Source organism: Neomonachus schauinslandi, chromosome 1 (assembly GCF_002201575.2).
Source record: "Neomonachus schauinslandi chromosome 1, ASM220157v2, whole genome shotgun sequence".
Taxonomy (NCBI): Eukaryota; Metazoa; Chordata; class Mammalia; order Carnivora; family Phocidae; genus Neomonachus; species Neomonachus schauinslandi.
In genome coordinates, this window is record NC_058403.1 from 189,614,476 (window position 1) to 189,633,228 (window position 18,753).

General features: G+C 37.9%; 1 protein-coding gene across 1 annotated transcript in view; it reads left to right on the forward strand.

Annotated features, from left to right (window-relative positions):
• The window catches only part of DNAH12 (dynein axonemal heavy chain 12), a 226,315-nt gene that overhangs the window by 166,792 nt on the left and 40,770 nt on the right, over window positions 1-18,753 (forward strand). Inside the window, 2 exon segments of the mRNA XM_044916801.1 lie at window positions 208-380; window positions 10,926-11,066. Of these exon segments, the coding sequence (XP_044772736.1) occupies window positions 208-380; window positions 10,926-11,066 (314 nt within the window).

Consider the following 18,753-nt stretch of genomic DNA (forward strand, 5'->3'; position numbering starts at 1 on the left):
TCTTTCTTTCTTTCTTTCTTTCTTTCTTTCTTTCTTTCTTTCTTTCTAGCTTTTATCATAATAAAGCCTTTTCTTATAAACTATGCCTCTATAATTTTGTCATTGAGTTGGGGGCTCTTTTTTTAAATATAAACTTTATTATATGAAAAATACATAATTAAGAAACACATTTCCTACTCCTTAATCCTGATTTTTCTTTTCTTCTAGATTGCAGAAAAAACGGAACTCAAAATAGCAGAGTCTCGAGAAGGCTACAGAGCCATTGCTAAACATTCATCAGTATTGTTCTTCAGCATTGCAGACCTGGCTAACATTGATCCCATGTACCAGTACTCTCTCACCTGGTTTGTCAACCTTTATATCAACTCTATTCATGACAGGTAAACATTCTCTAGCTTCATTCATCCTCTCTAGGTTGGATTTTCACCATCCTTTCCCAAAAAATACATAACTTTTTTCTTACTTTGTAATACACATTCATTATAGAACATTTAAAAATGTGAAAAAGTTGAAGGGCGCCTGGGTGGTGCAGTCAGTTAGGCATCTGACTCAGGTTGTGATCTAAAGGTGGTGAGATGTCGGGCTCTGCGCTAAGCACAGAATCTGCTTGAGATTCTTTCTCTCCCTCTCCCTCTGCCTCTCCTCCTTGTGCTATCTCTTTCTCTAAAATAAATAAATAAACCTTTTTAAAAAAATATGGGAAAGTTGAAAGAAAGGGAGAGAGAAAGCCCCCTTTTTGTTCTAAGTTTTGTTTCACCCCTACTCAAGATATAGGCATAGAAGGATTAGCTTTAGTCCTTCTTGCCTCTTTTAAGTATTTTAATATGGCGCTTGACTTATTTTTGCTGGCAACTCTAATACCTCTCTCCACCCTTGAGATCTCTAAAAAGCTTCAGTCCCAGGGTGCCTCACTGGCTCAGTCAGTACAGCATGCAACTCTTGATCTCGGGATTGTGAGTTTGAGCCCCACATTGGGTGTAGAGATTACTTAAAAATAAAATCTTAAGGGGTGCCTGGGTGGCTCAGTCAGTTAAACATCTGCCTTTAGCTCAGGTCATGATTGCAGGGTCTTGGGATTGAGCCCTGCGTTGGGCTCCCTGCTCAGTGAGGAGCCTGCTTCTCCCTCTCCCTCTGCTGCTCCCCCTGCTTGAGTTCTCTCTTGCACAACTCTCTCAAATAAATAAATAAAATCTTTTAAAAATAAATAAATAAATAAAATCTTAAAAATAAATAATATTTTTTTAAAAGCTTCAGTCCCACATTTCTAATTGTTTGCTAGATATTTTCACTTTAATTAGTTAATGAATATACACAGATTTTGGAGTCAGACTGGAGAAAGGGGTTAAGTCTTGGTTCACCACATACTAGCTACGTTGATACAGGCTTTCTGTAATTGCCTCAATTTTCCTTATCTATAAAATAGAGATAATAATAGTACCTACCTTTTAGAACTGTTATGAGAATTTAATATCTGTGAAGTGTTTATCACAATGTCTGGTATTTAGTACCTGCTGTATTTGTTAAGTAGAATAAAAGTATGATTTGAGCCTACCGTGTATTCGTCTACAGGGGCTCTTGGTAGGACAGTCTCTCCTGAGTGATTGATATCCCTAAGCTTTCCCAGTTGGGACTTGGAATTTGAATTTACACAGTCCACACGATGGAGGAGATCCAAGCCAAGGAATTGACATAAATGTCACTAACAAGTGTCAGCAAGGACGTAGAGTCCTCAGAACCCTCATACACTGCCGGCAGGATTGTAAAATCCTGCAGTTTACAGGATTGCCACTTTGGAAATATTTTGGAAGTTCCTGAAAATATTAAACATAGATTTGCTGTATGATGTAGTGATCAGCAAATTCAGTGATTCTTGAGTATATTGAAGAGAATTAAATGCATATGTACACACAGGAAATTACAGTCTTTTTGTTTTGTGACATAAAAAATTTATATTCAAAAGTTACTTGATTAATCTTTTCTCCCTTCAGCATAGTGATATTATTCATGTGCGGTACAGTTAGCTTCATTTGTTGTTGGTTTGGGGGTTCTTTTGTATTTCATTTTAGAATTTTCCCTTCATCCTTGTTGATTGTAATTTTATTATATTTTTGAGCATATAAACCATTAATGTGAATCCAGAAGTAAATCCTGTAAAAAAGGTCTGCTCAGAGAAGTATCACCATCTGCTGTTCTTCATCACCTTTCCATGGGCCAAAAGATTGCTTTTTAAAAATGAAACTAAATTTTAAAATTAAACTAATTTTGAGATAAATGTAGATTCACATGCAGTTATATTTTTAAAAAGATTTTATTTATTTGAGAGAGAAAGAGAGCACAAGGGAGGGGGGAGGGTTGAGGGAGAAGCAGACATCCCGCTGAGCAGGGAGCCCAATGTGGGATTCCATCCCAGGAATCTGGGATCATGACCTGAGCTGAAGACAGACGGGTAACCGACTGAGCCACCTAGGCACCCTTCACATGCAGTTATAAGAAATGATACAGTGGGGCGCCTGGCTGGCTCAGTAAGTGGAGCATGCAACTCTTAATTTGGGGTTGTGGGTTTGAGCCCCATGTTGGATGCAGAGATTACTTTAAAAAAAATCTTAATAAAAAAAAGAAAAGAAATAATACAGTGATCTTGTGTACTCTTTTTTTAATTTAATTTAATTTTATTAGGTTATGTCACCATACAGTACATCATTAGTTTTTTTTTTTTTTTTAAGATTTTATTTATTTATTTGAGACAGAGAGAATGAGAGAGAGAGAGAGAGCACATGAGAGGGGGGAGGGTCAGAGGGAGAAGCAGGCTCTCTGCCGAGCAGGGAGCCTGATGCGGGACTCGATCCCGGGACTCCAGGATCATGACCTGAGCCGAAGGCAGTCGCTTAACCAACTGAGCCACCCAGGCGCCCACATCATTAGTTTTTGATGTAGTGTTCCATGATTCATTGTTTGAGTATAACACCCAGTGCTCCATGCAATACGTGCCCTTCTTAATACCCATCACCGGGCTAACCCATCCTCTCACCCCTTCCCCTCTAAAACCCTCAGTTTGTTTCTCAGAGTCCATAGTCTCTCATGGTTCATCTCCCCCTCCGATATCCCCCCCTTCATTTTTCCCTTCCTTCTAATGTCCTTCATGCTATTCCTTATGTTCCACAAGGAAGTGAAACCATATGATAATTGACTTTCTCTGCTTGACTTATTTCACTTAGCATAATCTCCTCCAGTCCCATCCATGTTGATGTAAAAGTTGGGTATTCATCCTTTCGGATGGCTGAGTTAGTATTCCATTGTATATATGGACCCCATCTTCTTTATCCATTCATCTGTTGAAGGGCGTCTCGGCTCTTTCCACAGTTTGGCTATTGCAGACACTGCTACTATGAACATTGGGGTGCATATGGCCCTTCTTTTCATTACATCTGTGTCTTTGGGGTAAATACCCAGTAGTGCAATTCCTGGGTCATAGAGTAGCTCTATTTTTAATTTTTTGAGGCACCTCCACATTGTTTTCCAAAGTGGCTGTACCAACTTGCATTCCCACCAACAGTGTAAGAGGGTTCCCCTTTCTCCACAACCTCTCCAACATTCATTGTTTCTTGCCTTGTCAATTTTTGCCATTCTAACTGGTGTGAGGTGGTATCTCAATGTGGTTTTTGATTTGAATTTCCCTGATGGCTAATGATGATGAACATTTTTTTCATGTGTGTGTTAGCCATTGGTATGTGTTCTTTTGAGAAGTGTCTGTTCATGTCTTCTGCACATTTTTTGACTTGATTATTTGTTTTTTGGGTGTTGAGTGTGAGAAATTCTTTATAGATCTTGGATATCAGTCCTTTGTCTGTACTGTCATTTGCAAATATCTTCTCCCATTCTTTTTTTTTTTTTTAAAGATTTTATTTATTTATTTGACAGAGAGAGAGATAGCGAGAGCAGGAACACAAGCAGGGGGAGTGGGAGAGCGAGAAGCAGGCTTCCTGCCGAGCAGGGAGCCCGATGTGGGACTCGATCCCAGGACCCTGGGATCATGACCTGAGCCGAAGGCAGATGCTTAACGACTGAGCCACCCAGGTGCCCATCTTCTCCCATTCTGTGGGTTGCCTCTTTGTTTTGTTGACTGTTTCCTTTGCTGTGCAGAAGCTTTTTATCTTGATGAAGTCCCAGAAGTTCATTTTTGCTTTTGTTTCACTTCCCCTTGGAAATGTATCTTGAAAGAAGTTGCTGTGGCCAATGTCAAAAGGTTACTGCCTATGTTCTCCTCTAGGATTTTGATGGATTCCTGTCTCACATTGAGGTCTTTCATCCATTTTGAGTTTATCTTTGTGTATGGTGTTAGAGAATGGTCGAGTTTCATTCTTCTGTATATAGCTGTCCAATGTTCCCAGCACCATTTATTGAAGAGACTGTCTTTTTTCCATTGCATATTTTTTCCTGCTTTGTCGAAGATTATTTGACCATAGAGTTGAGGGTCCATATCTGGGCACTCTATTCTGTTCCGTTGGTCTATATGTCTGTTTTTGTGCCAGTACCATGCTGTCTTGGTGATCACTGCTTTGTAATACAGCTTGAAATCGGGCAACGCGATGCCTCCAACTTTGTTTTTCTTTTTCAACATTTCCTTGGCAATTTAGGGTCTTTTCTGATTCCATACAAATTTTAGGATTGTTCCAGCACTTTGAAAAATGTCATTGGAATTTTGATTGGGATGGTGTTGAAAGTATAGATTGTTCTGGGTAGCATAGACATTTTACAATGTTTATTCTTCCAATCCATGAGCATGGAATGTTTTTCCATCTTTTTGTGTCTTCTTCAATTCCTTTCATGAGTGTTCTGTAGTTCCTAGAGTATAGATCCTTTACCTCTTTGGTTAGGTTTATTCCGAGGTATCTTACAGTTTTTGGTACTATTGTAAATAGAATCAATTCTCTAATTTCTCTTTCTACAGTTGCGTTGTTAGTGTATAAGAAAGCAACTGATTTCTGTGCATTCGTTTTGTATCCTGCTACATTACTGAATTGCTGGATGAGTTCTAGTAATTTGGGGTGGAGTCTTTTGGGCTTTCCTCATAAAGTATCATATCACCTGCGAAGAGAGTTTGACTTCTTCTTTGCCAATTTGAACACCTTTTATTTCTTTTTGTTGTCTGATTGCTGTTGCTAGGACTTCTACTACTATGTTGAACAATAGTGGCGAGAGTGGGAATCCTTGACGTGTTCCTGATCTTAAGGGAAAGGCTCTCAGCTTTTCCCCATTGAGGATGGTATTGGCTGTGGGTTTTTCATAGATGGATTTTATGAAATTGAAGAATATTCCCTCTATCCCTATACTCTGGAGAGTTTTAATCAGGAAAGGATGCTGTATTTTGTCACATGCTTTTTCTGCATCAATTGAAAGGACCATATGGTTCTTCTCTCTCCTCTTATTAATGTGTTCTATCTGGTTGATTGATTTACGAATGTTGAACCACCCTTGCATCCCAGGGATAAATCCCACTTGGTCGTGGTGGATGATCCTTTTAATGTATTGTTGGATCCTATTAGCTAGGATTTTGTTGAGAATTTTGGAATCCATATTCATTAGGGATATCGGTCTGAAATTCTCCTTTTTGAAGGGGTCTTTGCCTGGTTTGGGGATTAAGGTAATGTGGCCTCATAGAATGAGTCTGGAAGCTTTCCTTCTGTTTCTATTTTTTGAAACAGCTTCAGTAGAATAGGTATTATTTCTTCTTTGAATGCTTGGTAGAATTCCCCATGGAATCCATCAGGCCCTGGGCTCTTTTTTGGGGGGAGGTTTTTGATCACTGCTTCAAGCTCGTTACTGGTTATTGGCCTATTCAGGTTGTCAATTTCTTCCTGTTTCAGTCTTGGTAGTTTATAGGTTTCCAGGAAGGCATCCATTTCTTCCATGTTGCTTAATTTATTGGCATATAGTTGTTGATAATAATTTCTAATAATTGTTCCTATTTCCTTGGTTTTAGTCATGATCTCTCCCCTTTCTTTCATAATTTTATTAATTTGGGTCCTTTCTCTTTTCTTTTGGATAAGTCTGGCCAGTGGTTTATTGATCTTATTAATTCTTTCACAGAACAAACTTCTAGTTTCATTGATCTGATCTACTGTGTTTCTGGTTTCTAATTCATTGATCTCTGCTCTAATCTTAATTATTTCTCTTCTAATGCATGGCTTAGGCAGCGTTCATTGCTTTTTCTCCAGTTCTTTAAGGTGTAAAGTTAGTTGGTGAATTTGGGATTTTTTTTATTTTTTTGAGTGAGGCTTGGATGGCTATGTATTTCCCCCTTTGGACTGCCTTTGCAGTATCCCATAGGTTTTGGACCAATGTGTTTTCATTCTCATTGGTTTCCATGAACTGTTTAAGTTCTTCTTTGATTTCCTGGTTGACCCAAACATTCTTGAGCAGAGTGGTTTTTAGCTTCCAAGTGTTTGAACTTCTTCCAAATTTTTTCTTGTGATTGAGTTCCAGTTTTAAAGCATTATGGTCTGAGAATATGCAGGGAATAATCTCAATCTTTTGGTATCAGTTGAGACCTGATTTGTGACCCAGTATGTGATCACATACATACACATTCTGGAGAAAGTTCCATGTGCGCTCGAGAGGAATGAGTATTCTCTTGTTTTAGGGTGGAATGTTCTGTATATATCTATGAGGTCCTTCTGGTCCAGTGTGTCATTCAAAGCTCTTGTTTCTTTGTTGATTTTCTGCTTAGATGATCTGTCCATTGCTGAGAGTGGAGTATTGAGGTCTCCTACATTTAATGTATTATTATCAATATGACTCTTTATTTTGATTAACAGTTGGCTTATGTAGTTGGCTGCTCCCGTGTTGGGGGTGTAGATATTTACAATTGTTATAGATCTTCTTGTTGGATAGACCCTTTAAGATTGGTATAGTGTCCTTCTGTGTCTCTAACTACAGTCTTTAGCTTAAAATCTAATTTGCCTGATATAAGAATTGCTACCCCAGCTTTCTTTTGAGGTCCGTTGGCATGGAAGATGGATCTCCATCCCTTCACTTTCAGTCTGGATGTATCTTTAGATTCAAAACGAGTCTCTTGTAGACAGCATATGGATGGGTCCTGTCTTTTTATCCAATCTGCAACCCTATGCCATTTTATGGGAGCATTTAGGCTGTTCACATTGAGAGTGATTATTGAAAGATATGAATTTATTGTCATTATGTTGCCTGTGAAGTCCTTGTTTCTATAGATTATCTCTGTAAATTTCTGTTCTATATCACTCTTGGGGTCTTTTCTCCTTTTATAGAACCCCCCTTAATATTTCTTGCAGGGCCGGCTTAGTGGTCACATATTCTTTTAGTTTCTGCCAATCAAGCTCTGCATCTCTCCATCTATTCTAAATGACAGCCTTGCTGGATAAAGTATTCTTGGCTGCATGTTCTTCTCATTTAGTACCCTGAATATGTCTTGCCAGCCCTTTCTGGCTTGCCAGGTCTCTGTGGATAGGTCTGATGTTATTCTGATGTTCCTCCCTCTGTACGTAAGGAATCTCTTCCCCCTAACTGCCCTTAAGATGGTTTCCTTGGTTCTAAGATTTGCAAGTTTTAATATTACATGCCAGGGCATTGACCTGTTTTCCTTGATCTTGGGAGGGTTCCTCTCTGCCTCTAGGACACGAACGTTTGTTTCATTCCCCAGATTAGGGAAGTTCTCAGCTACGATTTGCTCAAATATATCTTCTAGTCGTCTCTGTCTCTCCACCCCCTCAGGGATTCCAATAATTCTGAATTGGAACGTTTCATGGTGTCACTTATTTCTCTGTTTTCATGGATTTTGAGTAGTTTCTCCCTGGCTTCCTCTTTTTCCTTCTTTTCTATCAATTGGTTTTCTAGATCACTAATTCGTTCTTCTGCCTCGTTTACCCTAGCTGTTAGAGTATCTAAATTAGATTGGATCTCATGATAGCATTTTTAAGTTCTGCCAGTTCAGCTTTCATTTCTGCCCTTAGAGATTCTATGTTGCCATCAATCGATTTCTCCATTCTAGCTATTGTCTTCATAACTGTTACCCTGAAGTCCATTTCCGAAATCTTGGTTATATCTGTATCCATTCGTAAATCTATGGCAGAAGTCACAGTCTCTGAGTCTTTCCTATTTTGGGGGTTCCTCCTCCTAGTCATTCTGTTGAGGGGTGGTTGAGGGAATGTACAAAGTCCAGATTATTGACCACAACCCAAGCAAGGTGCACCTGTTTTATAGGGAACCTCCCCCAGCCTGTCTTCTGGGGGAGGGGCCTGCTGTGCTGTTACTCAGGCAACCCTGTTTGGGCAGAGTTGCCCTGCCCCCTGGGGGGGATGGGCTCAGTGAAAACCCGTTTTTGGGGGCTTTTGTTCCCTGGCAGCTTTACCTGGGGGCTTTCCACGTCTCTTCCACAAGTCAGAGCAGAAGAGACCGTTTCCAACCCTCTGCCTCAGAGCAGAGAGATCGCAGTTTGTTCTTCAGTGAGCTCTCCAGGCCACACTATCTGTTTCTGTCTGTGCTACTATAAACTGCAGCGTCCTTGGTTGTGCACCCCTCTGCAGCGCTCCCAGTCCTTGCCTCCATGTCGGGGCACGTCTCTGCCCTTTGTGTTTCTAAAACCGCCAGCCGCCCCCAGTTCACACGTGCGGCCCCACCGCTCTGGGTTTCAGTTGGGGGGCTGCCCTAAAGTCCTTTCCCTGCCACTGCCGGTCTGCAAGTCTGTGCCCCGTCCCCAGCGTGGGAGGCTTTTGCAAACTGGCGGTGCAGGATCCTGAAGGCTCCCTCCCCCTTCTGTTTATCTTCCGATATCTGCCCGTGGAATTACGGCTCCTTGCTTCATACCTTGAAAACAACCACCTGCGATATTCTATTTGTAGAGATCCAGATCTATCTTCTTACATCTCAGGCTGATTTCGTGGGTGTTCAGAGTGGTCTGGTGGATATCCAGCTCTATTCAGGGGACTGGTTGGAGGGTCCCCTACTCCTCTGCCATCTTTTCCCAAGTCCCGATCCTGTGTACCCTTTACCCAGTTTCCTCAATGGTGACATCTTGGAAACCTCTACAATAGTATGAGATCAAAACCAGGATATGGATGTTGATACAGTCAAGACAGGGAACACTTGCATCACCACAAGGATTCCCATGCTGCCCTTTGCAGCCATATCCACTCTTTCCCTTCCCTACCCTCTCCTTGACCTTTGACAACCACTAATCCAGTCTCCATTTCTGTAATTTCATTATTTCAAGAATGAAATCATATAGCACATAACTTTTTTTTAAAAAAAGATTTCTTTATTTTAGAGAGCAAGTAAGCATGGGCAGGGGGACGGGCAGGGAGGGGTAAAGGGAAATAATCTCAAACAGACTCCCCCGCTCAGTGGAGAGTCTGGCTCAGGGGCTTGATCCTGAGATCATGACCTGAGCTGAAATTCAAGAGTCTGACCCTTAACCAACTGAGCCACCCAGGTGCCCCATATTTGCATATAACTTTTAAGGATTGACTTTTTTTCACCCAGCTTCATTCTCTGGGGATTCATCCAGGTTGCGTGTGTCAGTAGGTTGTTCCTTTTCATTGCTGAAAAGTATTTCATGATATTGATGTACTCTAGGGCATCTGGGTTATTTCCAGTTCTTAGCTATTATGAATACAACTGCTATACACATGCCTGTGCAGGTTTTTATGTGAATATAAGTTTTCGTTTCTGGGATAAATGCCCAGGAGTGCAATTGCTGGGTCATGTGGTTGTTGCTTGTTTATTTTTTTTTAAAGTAGCTGCCAAACTTTCCCAGAATGGGTGTATCATCTTACATTCCTTTCAGTATTACTGAAAAATTTTTGAACTAAAAAAAATGAAAATAATACATGATTATTACAAAATTTTAAACAAATAAGAGTATAAAGAAGAAAAATATCAGCCATAACCACACCCAGAAGTAACATTTTGTCCATATATTTTCTGGCTTTTCATATATTTTTTAAAAATATATACATCTTGGGGCGCCTGGGTGGCTCAGTCATTAAGCATCTGCCTTCGGCTCAGGTCATGATCCCAGGGTCCTGGGATCGAGCCCCACGTCAGGCTCCCAGCTCCATGGGAAGCCTGCTTCTCCCTCTCCCTTTGCTCCTGCTTGTGTTCCCTCTCTCGCTGTGTGTGTGTGTCTCTCTCTGTCAAATAAATAAATAAAATCTTTAGAAAAATATACATCTTGATCTAGATTTGATGTTTCTTTGGGACAAAAATGTTTCATACTTCTTTGTCTCTTACAGTTCCCTGCCCAACATAAATCTCACATAATAGGGATTTAATATAGGTATCTTTTCATTAACTATTTGTTTTCAGTCATTTTGGAATACAATAAGAAGTTTAGAATTTTGAAAATAGATGGTATAAACCCAATTTCATTTTCTCATAGAATTATACTGTGTTTTTTACTTATAATTTACAAGAAGTTGCACACAAACACAAAACTATATAGGCAGGTCCCATGTATCCTTCACTCAGTTTCTCCAGTGGTAACATTTTGCATTACTGTAGTACAATATCAAAACCAGGAAATTCACAGAGCTTATTCAGATTTCACCAGTTTTTTTTCTTCTTTTTTAAAGATTTTATTTATTTATTTGAGATGGTAGGGAAGGGCAGAGAGAAACTCAAGCAGACTCCATGCTGAGCGCAGAGTCCCTGCAGGGTGACCTCCCACGACCCTGAGATCAGGACCTGAGCTGAAACCAGGAGTTGGTTACTTAACCGACTTCCACCAAGGCACCTGCAGATTTCACCAGTTTTCTATGCACTCGTGTGTGTGTGTGTGTGTGTGTTTAGTTTCATATTTTTAACAGTGAATACTTATGTGTTAATTCGTGTGTTACTTATTTTTTCTTAGTTTTGTTTGACTCAATATGTTTGCCTGTTTTTCAATCTTTCAGTAACAAATCCAAAATTTTGGAAAAGCGCCTACGATATTTAAATGACCACTTCACATACAACTTATATTGTAATATATGCCGATCACTATTTGAGAAGGACAAGCTGCTGTTTTCCTTTTTGTTATGTGCCAATCTTCTTCTGTAAGTTACTTGATTTTTCTTTATTTGCTTTAAAAAACTTGCCTGGGGAAACTAATTGATGAGGATGGCTTCTCACAGAAGGATATCATGTTTCTGCTCTGTTTAAGTCATGATTTTACTTGTACATTTCTCTACAATAGTATTGGTGTTTTGATATTTAATAGATTTTTAAAATGTGGGTCACAAAGTCCACACAATATTCATGTACACTTCAGTGAATTCTTTTTTTTTTTAAATATTTTATTTATTTATTTGACAGAGAGAGATAGCGAGAGCAGGAACACAAGCAGGGGGAGTGGGAGAGCGAGAAGCAGGCTTTCTGCCGAGCAGGGAGCCCGATGTGGGACTCGATCCCAAGACCCTGGGATCATGACCTGAGCCGAAGGCAGACGCTTAACGACTGAGCCACCCAGGCGCCCCACTTTAGTGAATTCTTAAAAAGCAAAAATTATGTAACTACCAACCAGGTCAAGAAATAGAGCCTTTTCAGAGTAGCTGGCTGGCTCAGTTGGTAGAACATGCAACTCTTGATGTCGGAGTTGTGAGTTCACTTAAAAAAAAAAAGAAATAGAGCCTTTTCAAATTGGTTTCTTTCACTTAATAATATGCACTTAAGGTCTTTCCATGTTTTTTCATGGGTTGATAGCTCATTTCTTTTTAGCACTAAGTAATGTTCCATTCTCTGGATGTATCACAGTTTATTCACCTACTGAAATACATTTAGGTTGCTTCCAAGTTTTGAATATTATGAATAAAACTGCTATAAACATTTGTGTGTAAGTTTTTATATGCATATAACTTTTCAGCTCATTTGATTAAATACCAAAGAGTGTGATTGCTGGATCTTATGTGAAACATAAGAGTATGTTTAGTTTTGTAAAAAACCTGTCTTCCAAAGTAGCTACACCATTTTTCATTCCACTAGCAATGAGTAAGAGTTCCTGTTGCTCTGCATCCTTGCCAGCATTTGGTCTTGTCAGTGTTCTGGATTTTGACCATTCTAACAGATGTGTAGTGTTATCTCATTTTAATTTGCAATTTGCTAATGGCACATAATGTTGAGAAATTTTCATATGCTAATTTGCCATCTTTATATCTTCTTTATATCTTCTGGGTCTTTTGGCCACTTTTGAATCAGTTTAATTGTTCATTTTTCATTGTTGAGTTAGATGATAGTCCTTCAACAGATACGCCTTTTGCAAATATTTTCTCCCAGTCTGTGGCTTGCCTTCTCATTCTTTTGACAGTGTCTTTTTAAATTTTAATGAAGTCCAGCTTATCAGTTCTTTCTTTCATGGCTTATGGTGTTATATCTAAAAAATCATTAACATATTTTAAGGTCACCTAGATTTTCTTCTATGTAATCTAGGAATTTTATAGTTTTGCATTTTACATTTAGGTCTATGATCCATTTTGAGTTAGTTTTTGTGAAGAGTCTCTGTCTAGTTTTTTTTTTTTTTTTTTGCATGTGGATATCCAGTTGTTCCAGCACCATTTGTTGAAAAGATTATCCATTATACTGCCTTTGTTTCTTTGTCAAAGATCAGGTAGCTCTATTTATATGGGTGTATTTCTGGATTCTTTATTCTGTATCACTGATCTATATTTGTTCTTTTGTATTATTGGCTTAATTAGCTTTATAGTTAAGTCTCGAAATCAGGTAGTGTCAGTCCTTTGTTCTTCTTAAATATTGTGTTGGTTATTCTGGGTCTTTTGCATCTTCATATAAGGTGAACTTTATAGAAAAACCACAAAATTCTTTTTTTTTTTTAAAGATTTTATTTGTATATTTGAGAGGGAGAGAGAGCAAGAGCAGGGGGGAGGGGCAGAGGGCAAAGCAGGCTCCCCACTAAGCAGGGAGCCTGACTCAGGCCTCAATCCCAGGACTCTGGGACCATGACCCGAGTGGAAGGCAGACGCCCATCTGACTGAGCCACCCAGTGCCCCGAAAATCCACAAAATTCTGTTCCATTGATCTATTTGTCTATCTTTTTTTTTTTTTACCAATACAACACTGTCTTCATTACTGTAGCTTTAATATAAGTCTTGAAGTCCAGTAATGTCAGTTTTCTAGTTGTGTTCTTCTCCTTCAATATTGTGTTGCCTGTTCTTGGTCTTTTGCCCCTCCATATAAACATTAGAATCAATTTGTCAATTATACACAAAATAACTTGCTGTCATTTTGAATTATAGATCAAATCGGGAAGAACTGACACCCTGACAGTATTGATTCTTCCTATTCATGAACATGGTATATCTCTTCATTTATTTAATTCTTCTTTGATTTCTTTCATCACATTTTTGTAGTTTTTCTCTATAGATCTTGTACATGATTTGTTAGGTTTATACCTAAGTATTTCACTTTTTTGGGTGCCAATGCAAATGGTATCATGTTTTTAATTTCAAATTCCACTTGTCATTGACATATAGGAAAGTGACTGACTTTTGTATGTTGACATTGTATCCTGCAACCTTGCTATAATTGCCTATTAGTTTTAGGAGTTTTTTTTTTTTTACCAATTCTTTCAGATTTTTGGATTTTCTACATAGACAATTATGTCGTCTCAAACAAAGACAAATTAATTTTTTTTCTAATCTGTATATTTTTAAATTTCTTTTTCTTTATTACACTAGCCAGGACTTTCAGTATGATGTTGACAAGTGATGAAAAGGGACATCCTTGTTTTGTTCTTGATCTTAGTGGGTAATTTTCTAGTTTCTCACTTTTAAGTATGATGTTAGCCATAGGATTTTTTGTGAATGTTCTTTATCAAATTGAGGACGTTCTCCTTTATACTTAGTTTGCTGAAAATTTTAATCATGAAAGCATATTGGATTTTGTCAAATGAATTTTCTGCATCTACTGATATGATCATGTGCTTTTTCTTTTTTAGTTTATTGATGTGATAGATTACATTAATTGATTTTTGAATGTTGAAACAGCCTTACATACCTGAGATAAATATCACTTTGTTGTGGTGTGTTATTCTTTTTATACATTGTTTGATTCAATTTGCTGATATTTTGTTGAGAATTTTTGTATCCATGTTCTTGAGAGATTTGATTTGTAGTTTTCTTATGCTATCTCTGTCTAGTTTGGGTATTAGGGTAATACTGAATTTATAGAATAATTAGGGAAGTATTCCTTCTGCTATTTTCTGGAAGAGATTGTAAGGAATCTGTAGAGTTTCTTCTTATAAGTTCGGTAGAATTCTCCAGAACCCATTTTAGTATGGTGCTTTCTGTTTTGGAAGGTTATTAATTATCAATTCAGTTTCTTTAATAGATATAGTTATGGACTGTGTAGTTGGGCCGCCCATTCATATGTTTATGCACTAACTTCCAGTGTGACTGTATTTAGAGATGAGACCTATAAGGAAGTAATCAGGTTAAATAAGCTCAGGAAGGTATGGTCCTGATCTGATAGAATTAATGTCCTTAAAAAAAGAGAGCTACCAGAGTGCTCTCTCTCTCCATATGCACACAGAAGAAAGGCCACGTGAGGACACAGTAAGCAGGTGGCTGTCTACAGGCGACGAAAAGAGGTCTCATCAGAAACCAAAGTCAGCCAGAACCTTGATCCAAACTTCTAGCCTCCAGAACTCTGAGAAAATAAATTTGCATTATTTATGCAACCCAGCCTATCATGTTTTGTTAAGATAGCACAAGTACAATAACACAAAGTTTATTCAGATTATCTGTTTCCCCTTGTGTGAATATTGGCAGATTGTGTCTTCCAATGAATTGATCTATTTCAGCTAGGTATCAAATTTGAGGACATAGAGTTCATAATATTGTTTTATTATCTTTTTTTAAAGATTTTTTATTTATTTATTTGAGAGAGAGAGTGAGTGAGAGAGATCACGAGCAGGGGGGAAGGGTAGAGGGAGAAGCAGACTCCCCACTGAGCCAGGATCCTGATGTGGGACTAGATCCCAGGACCTTGGGATCATGACCTGAGTGGAAGGCAGACGCTTAAATGACTGAGCCACCCAGGCGCCCGTTTTATTATCTTTTTAATGTCAATGGAATTAGTGATGGCCCTTCTTTCATTTCTGATATTTGTAATTTGTGTCTTCTTTCTTTATTTCCTTAGTTACCCTGGGTAGAGGTTAACCAATTTTATTGATCTTTTCAAAGAACCAGATTTCAGTTTCATTGATTTTTCCCCTCTTGATTTGTTTTTAATTTCATGAATTTCTTTTTTTTTTTTTTTTAAGGATTTTATTTATTTGAGAGAGAGAGAGCATGAAAAGCAGACTCTCTGCTGAGCAGGAAGCCCAACACAGGGCTCAATCCCAGGACCTGGAGATCATGACCTGAGTGGGAGGCAGACACTTAAGTGACTGAGCCAGCCAGGCACCCCTAATTTCATGAATTTCTTCTCTGATTTTTATCATTTCTTCACTTCTACTTGCTTTGGATTTAATTTGATCTTCTTTTTCTAGTGTCTTAAGGTGGAAGCCTAAATGATTGATTTTAGGTCCAATAAATGCATTCAGGGTTATAAATTTTCCTCTGAGCATTACTTTTGCTGCATCCCACAAATTTGGATAAGTTGTGTTTTCATTTTTATTTAATTCTAAATGTTTGTTTCTCTTGAGTCTTCGACCCATACATTACTTAGAATTGTGTTGTTTAATTGCCAAGTATTTTGGGGTTTTCTAGCTATCTCTCTGTTACTGATTTCTGGTTTAATTCTATTGTAGTCAGAGAGAATACTTTATATGATTTCTCCTCTTTTAAATTTGTTAAGGTGTGTTTTATGGCCCAGAATGTGTTCTGTCTTGGTGAATGTTCCATATGAGGTTGAGAAGAATGTGTATTTTGATGTTGTTTGATAAAGTATTCTATAGATGTCAATTGTATTCAATTGATGTATTCAGCTGATGGTGCTGTTTAGTTCAAGTGTGTCTTTACTGATTTTCTGCTGCTGGATCTGTCCATTACTATAATAGTGGATTAGTCTATTTTTTCTTGTCTGTCAGGTTTTCTCTCATATATTTTTACATTCTCTTGTAAGGTACATTAACAATTGCTGTGTCTTTTGGGAGAATTAACCCCTTTATCATTATGTAATGGCCCTGTTTATCCCTGATAATTTTCCTTGCTCTGAAGTCATCTATGTCTGAAGTTAATATAGCTATTCCAGCTTTATTTTGATTAATGTTAGCATGGTATTTCTTTCTCCATCCCTCTTCTTTTAATCTATCTCTTTTCATATTTAAAATGGTTTTTTTGTAAACAACATATAGTTAGGTCTCATTTTTTGTATCCACTCTGACCATCTATGTCTTTTTTTTTTTTAAGATTTTATTTATTTATTTGACAGAGAGACACAGCAAGAGAGGGAACACAAGCAGGGGGAGCGGGAGAGGGAGAAGCAGGCCACCTGCCGAGCAGGGAGCCTGATGCGGGGCTCGATCCCAGGACCCTGGGATCATGACCTGAGCTGAAGGCAGATGCTTAACGACTGAGCCACCCAGGCGCCCCCCATCTGTGTCTTTTAATTGATGTATTGAAACCAATGATATTTAAAGTGATTATTTATATAAATGGATTAATAGCTACCATATATGTTACTGTTTTCTATTCACTGCCATTGTTCTTTGTGGGTTTTTTTTGTTTTTCATTTTTTACGAGTTAAAATTGGTGTGTAACATTATATAAGTTTTAGATGTACAACATTAAAATTCAACAACTGTATTTATTACAAAGTGATCACTTCCAAAAATCCTAGGCGCCATCCATCACCATACATTTGACCCCCTTCACCCATTTCACCCACTAATAACCCCCTTCCCTCTCGTAACTAACAATCTGTTCTTCGCGTCTATGAGTTTGTTTTTGTTTTGCTTATTTATTTGTTTTTAGATTCCACATATGAGTGAAATTGTACTGTTTTTGTCTTTCTCCTTCTGACTTATTTCACTTAACATAATACCCTCAAGGTCCATTCCTGTTGTCACAAATGACAAGATTTCAATCTTTTGTTTGAAGGAAGAGTTTGAGAAGGGTAAGTATTAAGTCTTCTTTGAATGTTTGGTAGAATTCACCAGTGAAGCTATCTGGTCCTGGACTTTGTTTGTTGGGAGTTTTTTATTACTGATTCAATCTCCTTGCTAGTAATCAGTTTATTCAGATTTTCTATTTCTTCATGATTCATCTTGGAAGATTCTATGTTTTGGGGAAATTTTCCATTTCTTCTAGGTTGTCCAATTCATTAGCATATGATTATTTGTGGTATAATTGTAACTTTAGTTGTAACTTCTCTTTCATTTCTGATTTTATTTGAGCCCTCTCTTTTTTTTGGTTAGTCTAGCTAAAGGTTTGTCAATTTTGTTTATCTTTTCAAAGAACCACCTCTCAATTTTACTGATCTTTTTTATTTATTTATTTTTAGTCTTGATTTATTTGCACTCTGATCTTTGTTAATTTTTTCCTTCTACTAACTTTAGGCTTCGTTTATTCTTCTTTTTCTAGTTCCTTTGGGTTTAAAGTTAGATTATTTGAGGTTTTTCTTGTTTCTTGAGGTAGGCTTTATTGCTGTGATCTTCCCTCTTAGAACCACTTTTGCTGCACCGCATAGATTTTGGTGTGTCATATTTCTGTTTTCATTTGTCTTCATATATTTTTAAATTTCTTCTTTGATTTCTTTGATGACCCATTGGTTTAGTAGCATGTTGCTTAATCTCCACATTTTTGTGGTTTTTCCAGTTTTCTTTTTGTAATTGATTTCTTGTTTTATTGCCATTGTGGTCAAAGAAGATGCTTAATATAATCTCAATCTTAGGGCGCCTGGGTGGCTCAGTCGGTTCAGTGTCCAACTCTTGGTTCTTGTTCAGGTTATGATCTCAGGGTTGTGAGATTGACCCTGTATCAGGCTCCATGCTCAGCAGGGAGTCTGCTTGAGATTCTCCCTCCCTTTCCCTCTGCGCCTCCTCTGCTCGTGCTCTCTCAGTCTCTCTCTCTCTAAAATAAATACATAAATATTATAATCTCAATCTTCTTGAATTTATTGTGGCCTAACATGTGATCTGTCATGGAGAATGTTCCAAGTGCATTTGAAAAGAATGTGTATTCTGCCTTTGGCTGGGATTTTCTGCATGTGTCTACTAAGTCCATTTGGTCTAATGTGTCATTTAAGGTCAGTGTTTCCTTATTGATTTTCTCTCTGGCTGCTCTATCCATTGATGTAAGTGGGGGTATTAAAGTGCCCTTCTATTATTGTATTGCTGTCAAGTTCTCCCTTTAGGTCTGTTAATATCTGCTTTATATATTTGGTGCTCCTACAGTGGGTACATATATATTTACAAATGTTGTGTCTTCTTGCTGGATTGACCCCTTTATCATTATGTAATTCCCTTCTTGGTATTTTATTGTGGTCTTTGTTTTAAAGTCTATTTTGTCTGATATGAGTATAACTACACCAGCTTTCTTTTCATTTCTATTTGCATGGGCTGTCTTTTCCTATCCCTTCACTTTCAGTCTGTGTATCCTTACTTCTAAATTGAGTCTCTTGTAGGCAGCATAGAGATGGGTCCTTTTTTTTTAATCCACTCAGCCATTTTATGTCTTTTGATTGGACAGTTTATTTGCATTTAAAGTAATTAATGATAAGCATGTACTTACTGCCATTTTGTAATTGTTTTCTGCCTGTTTTCTTAGTTCCTCTCTGTTCTTTCTT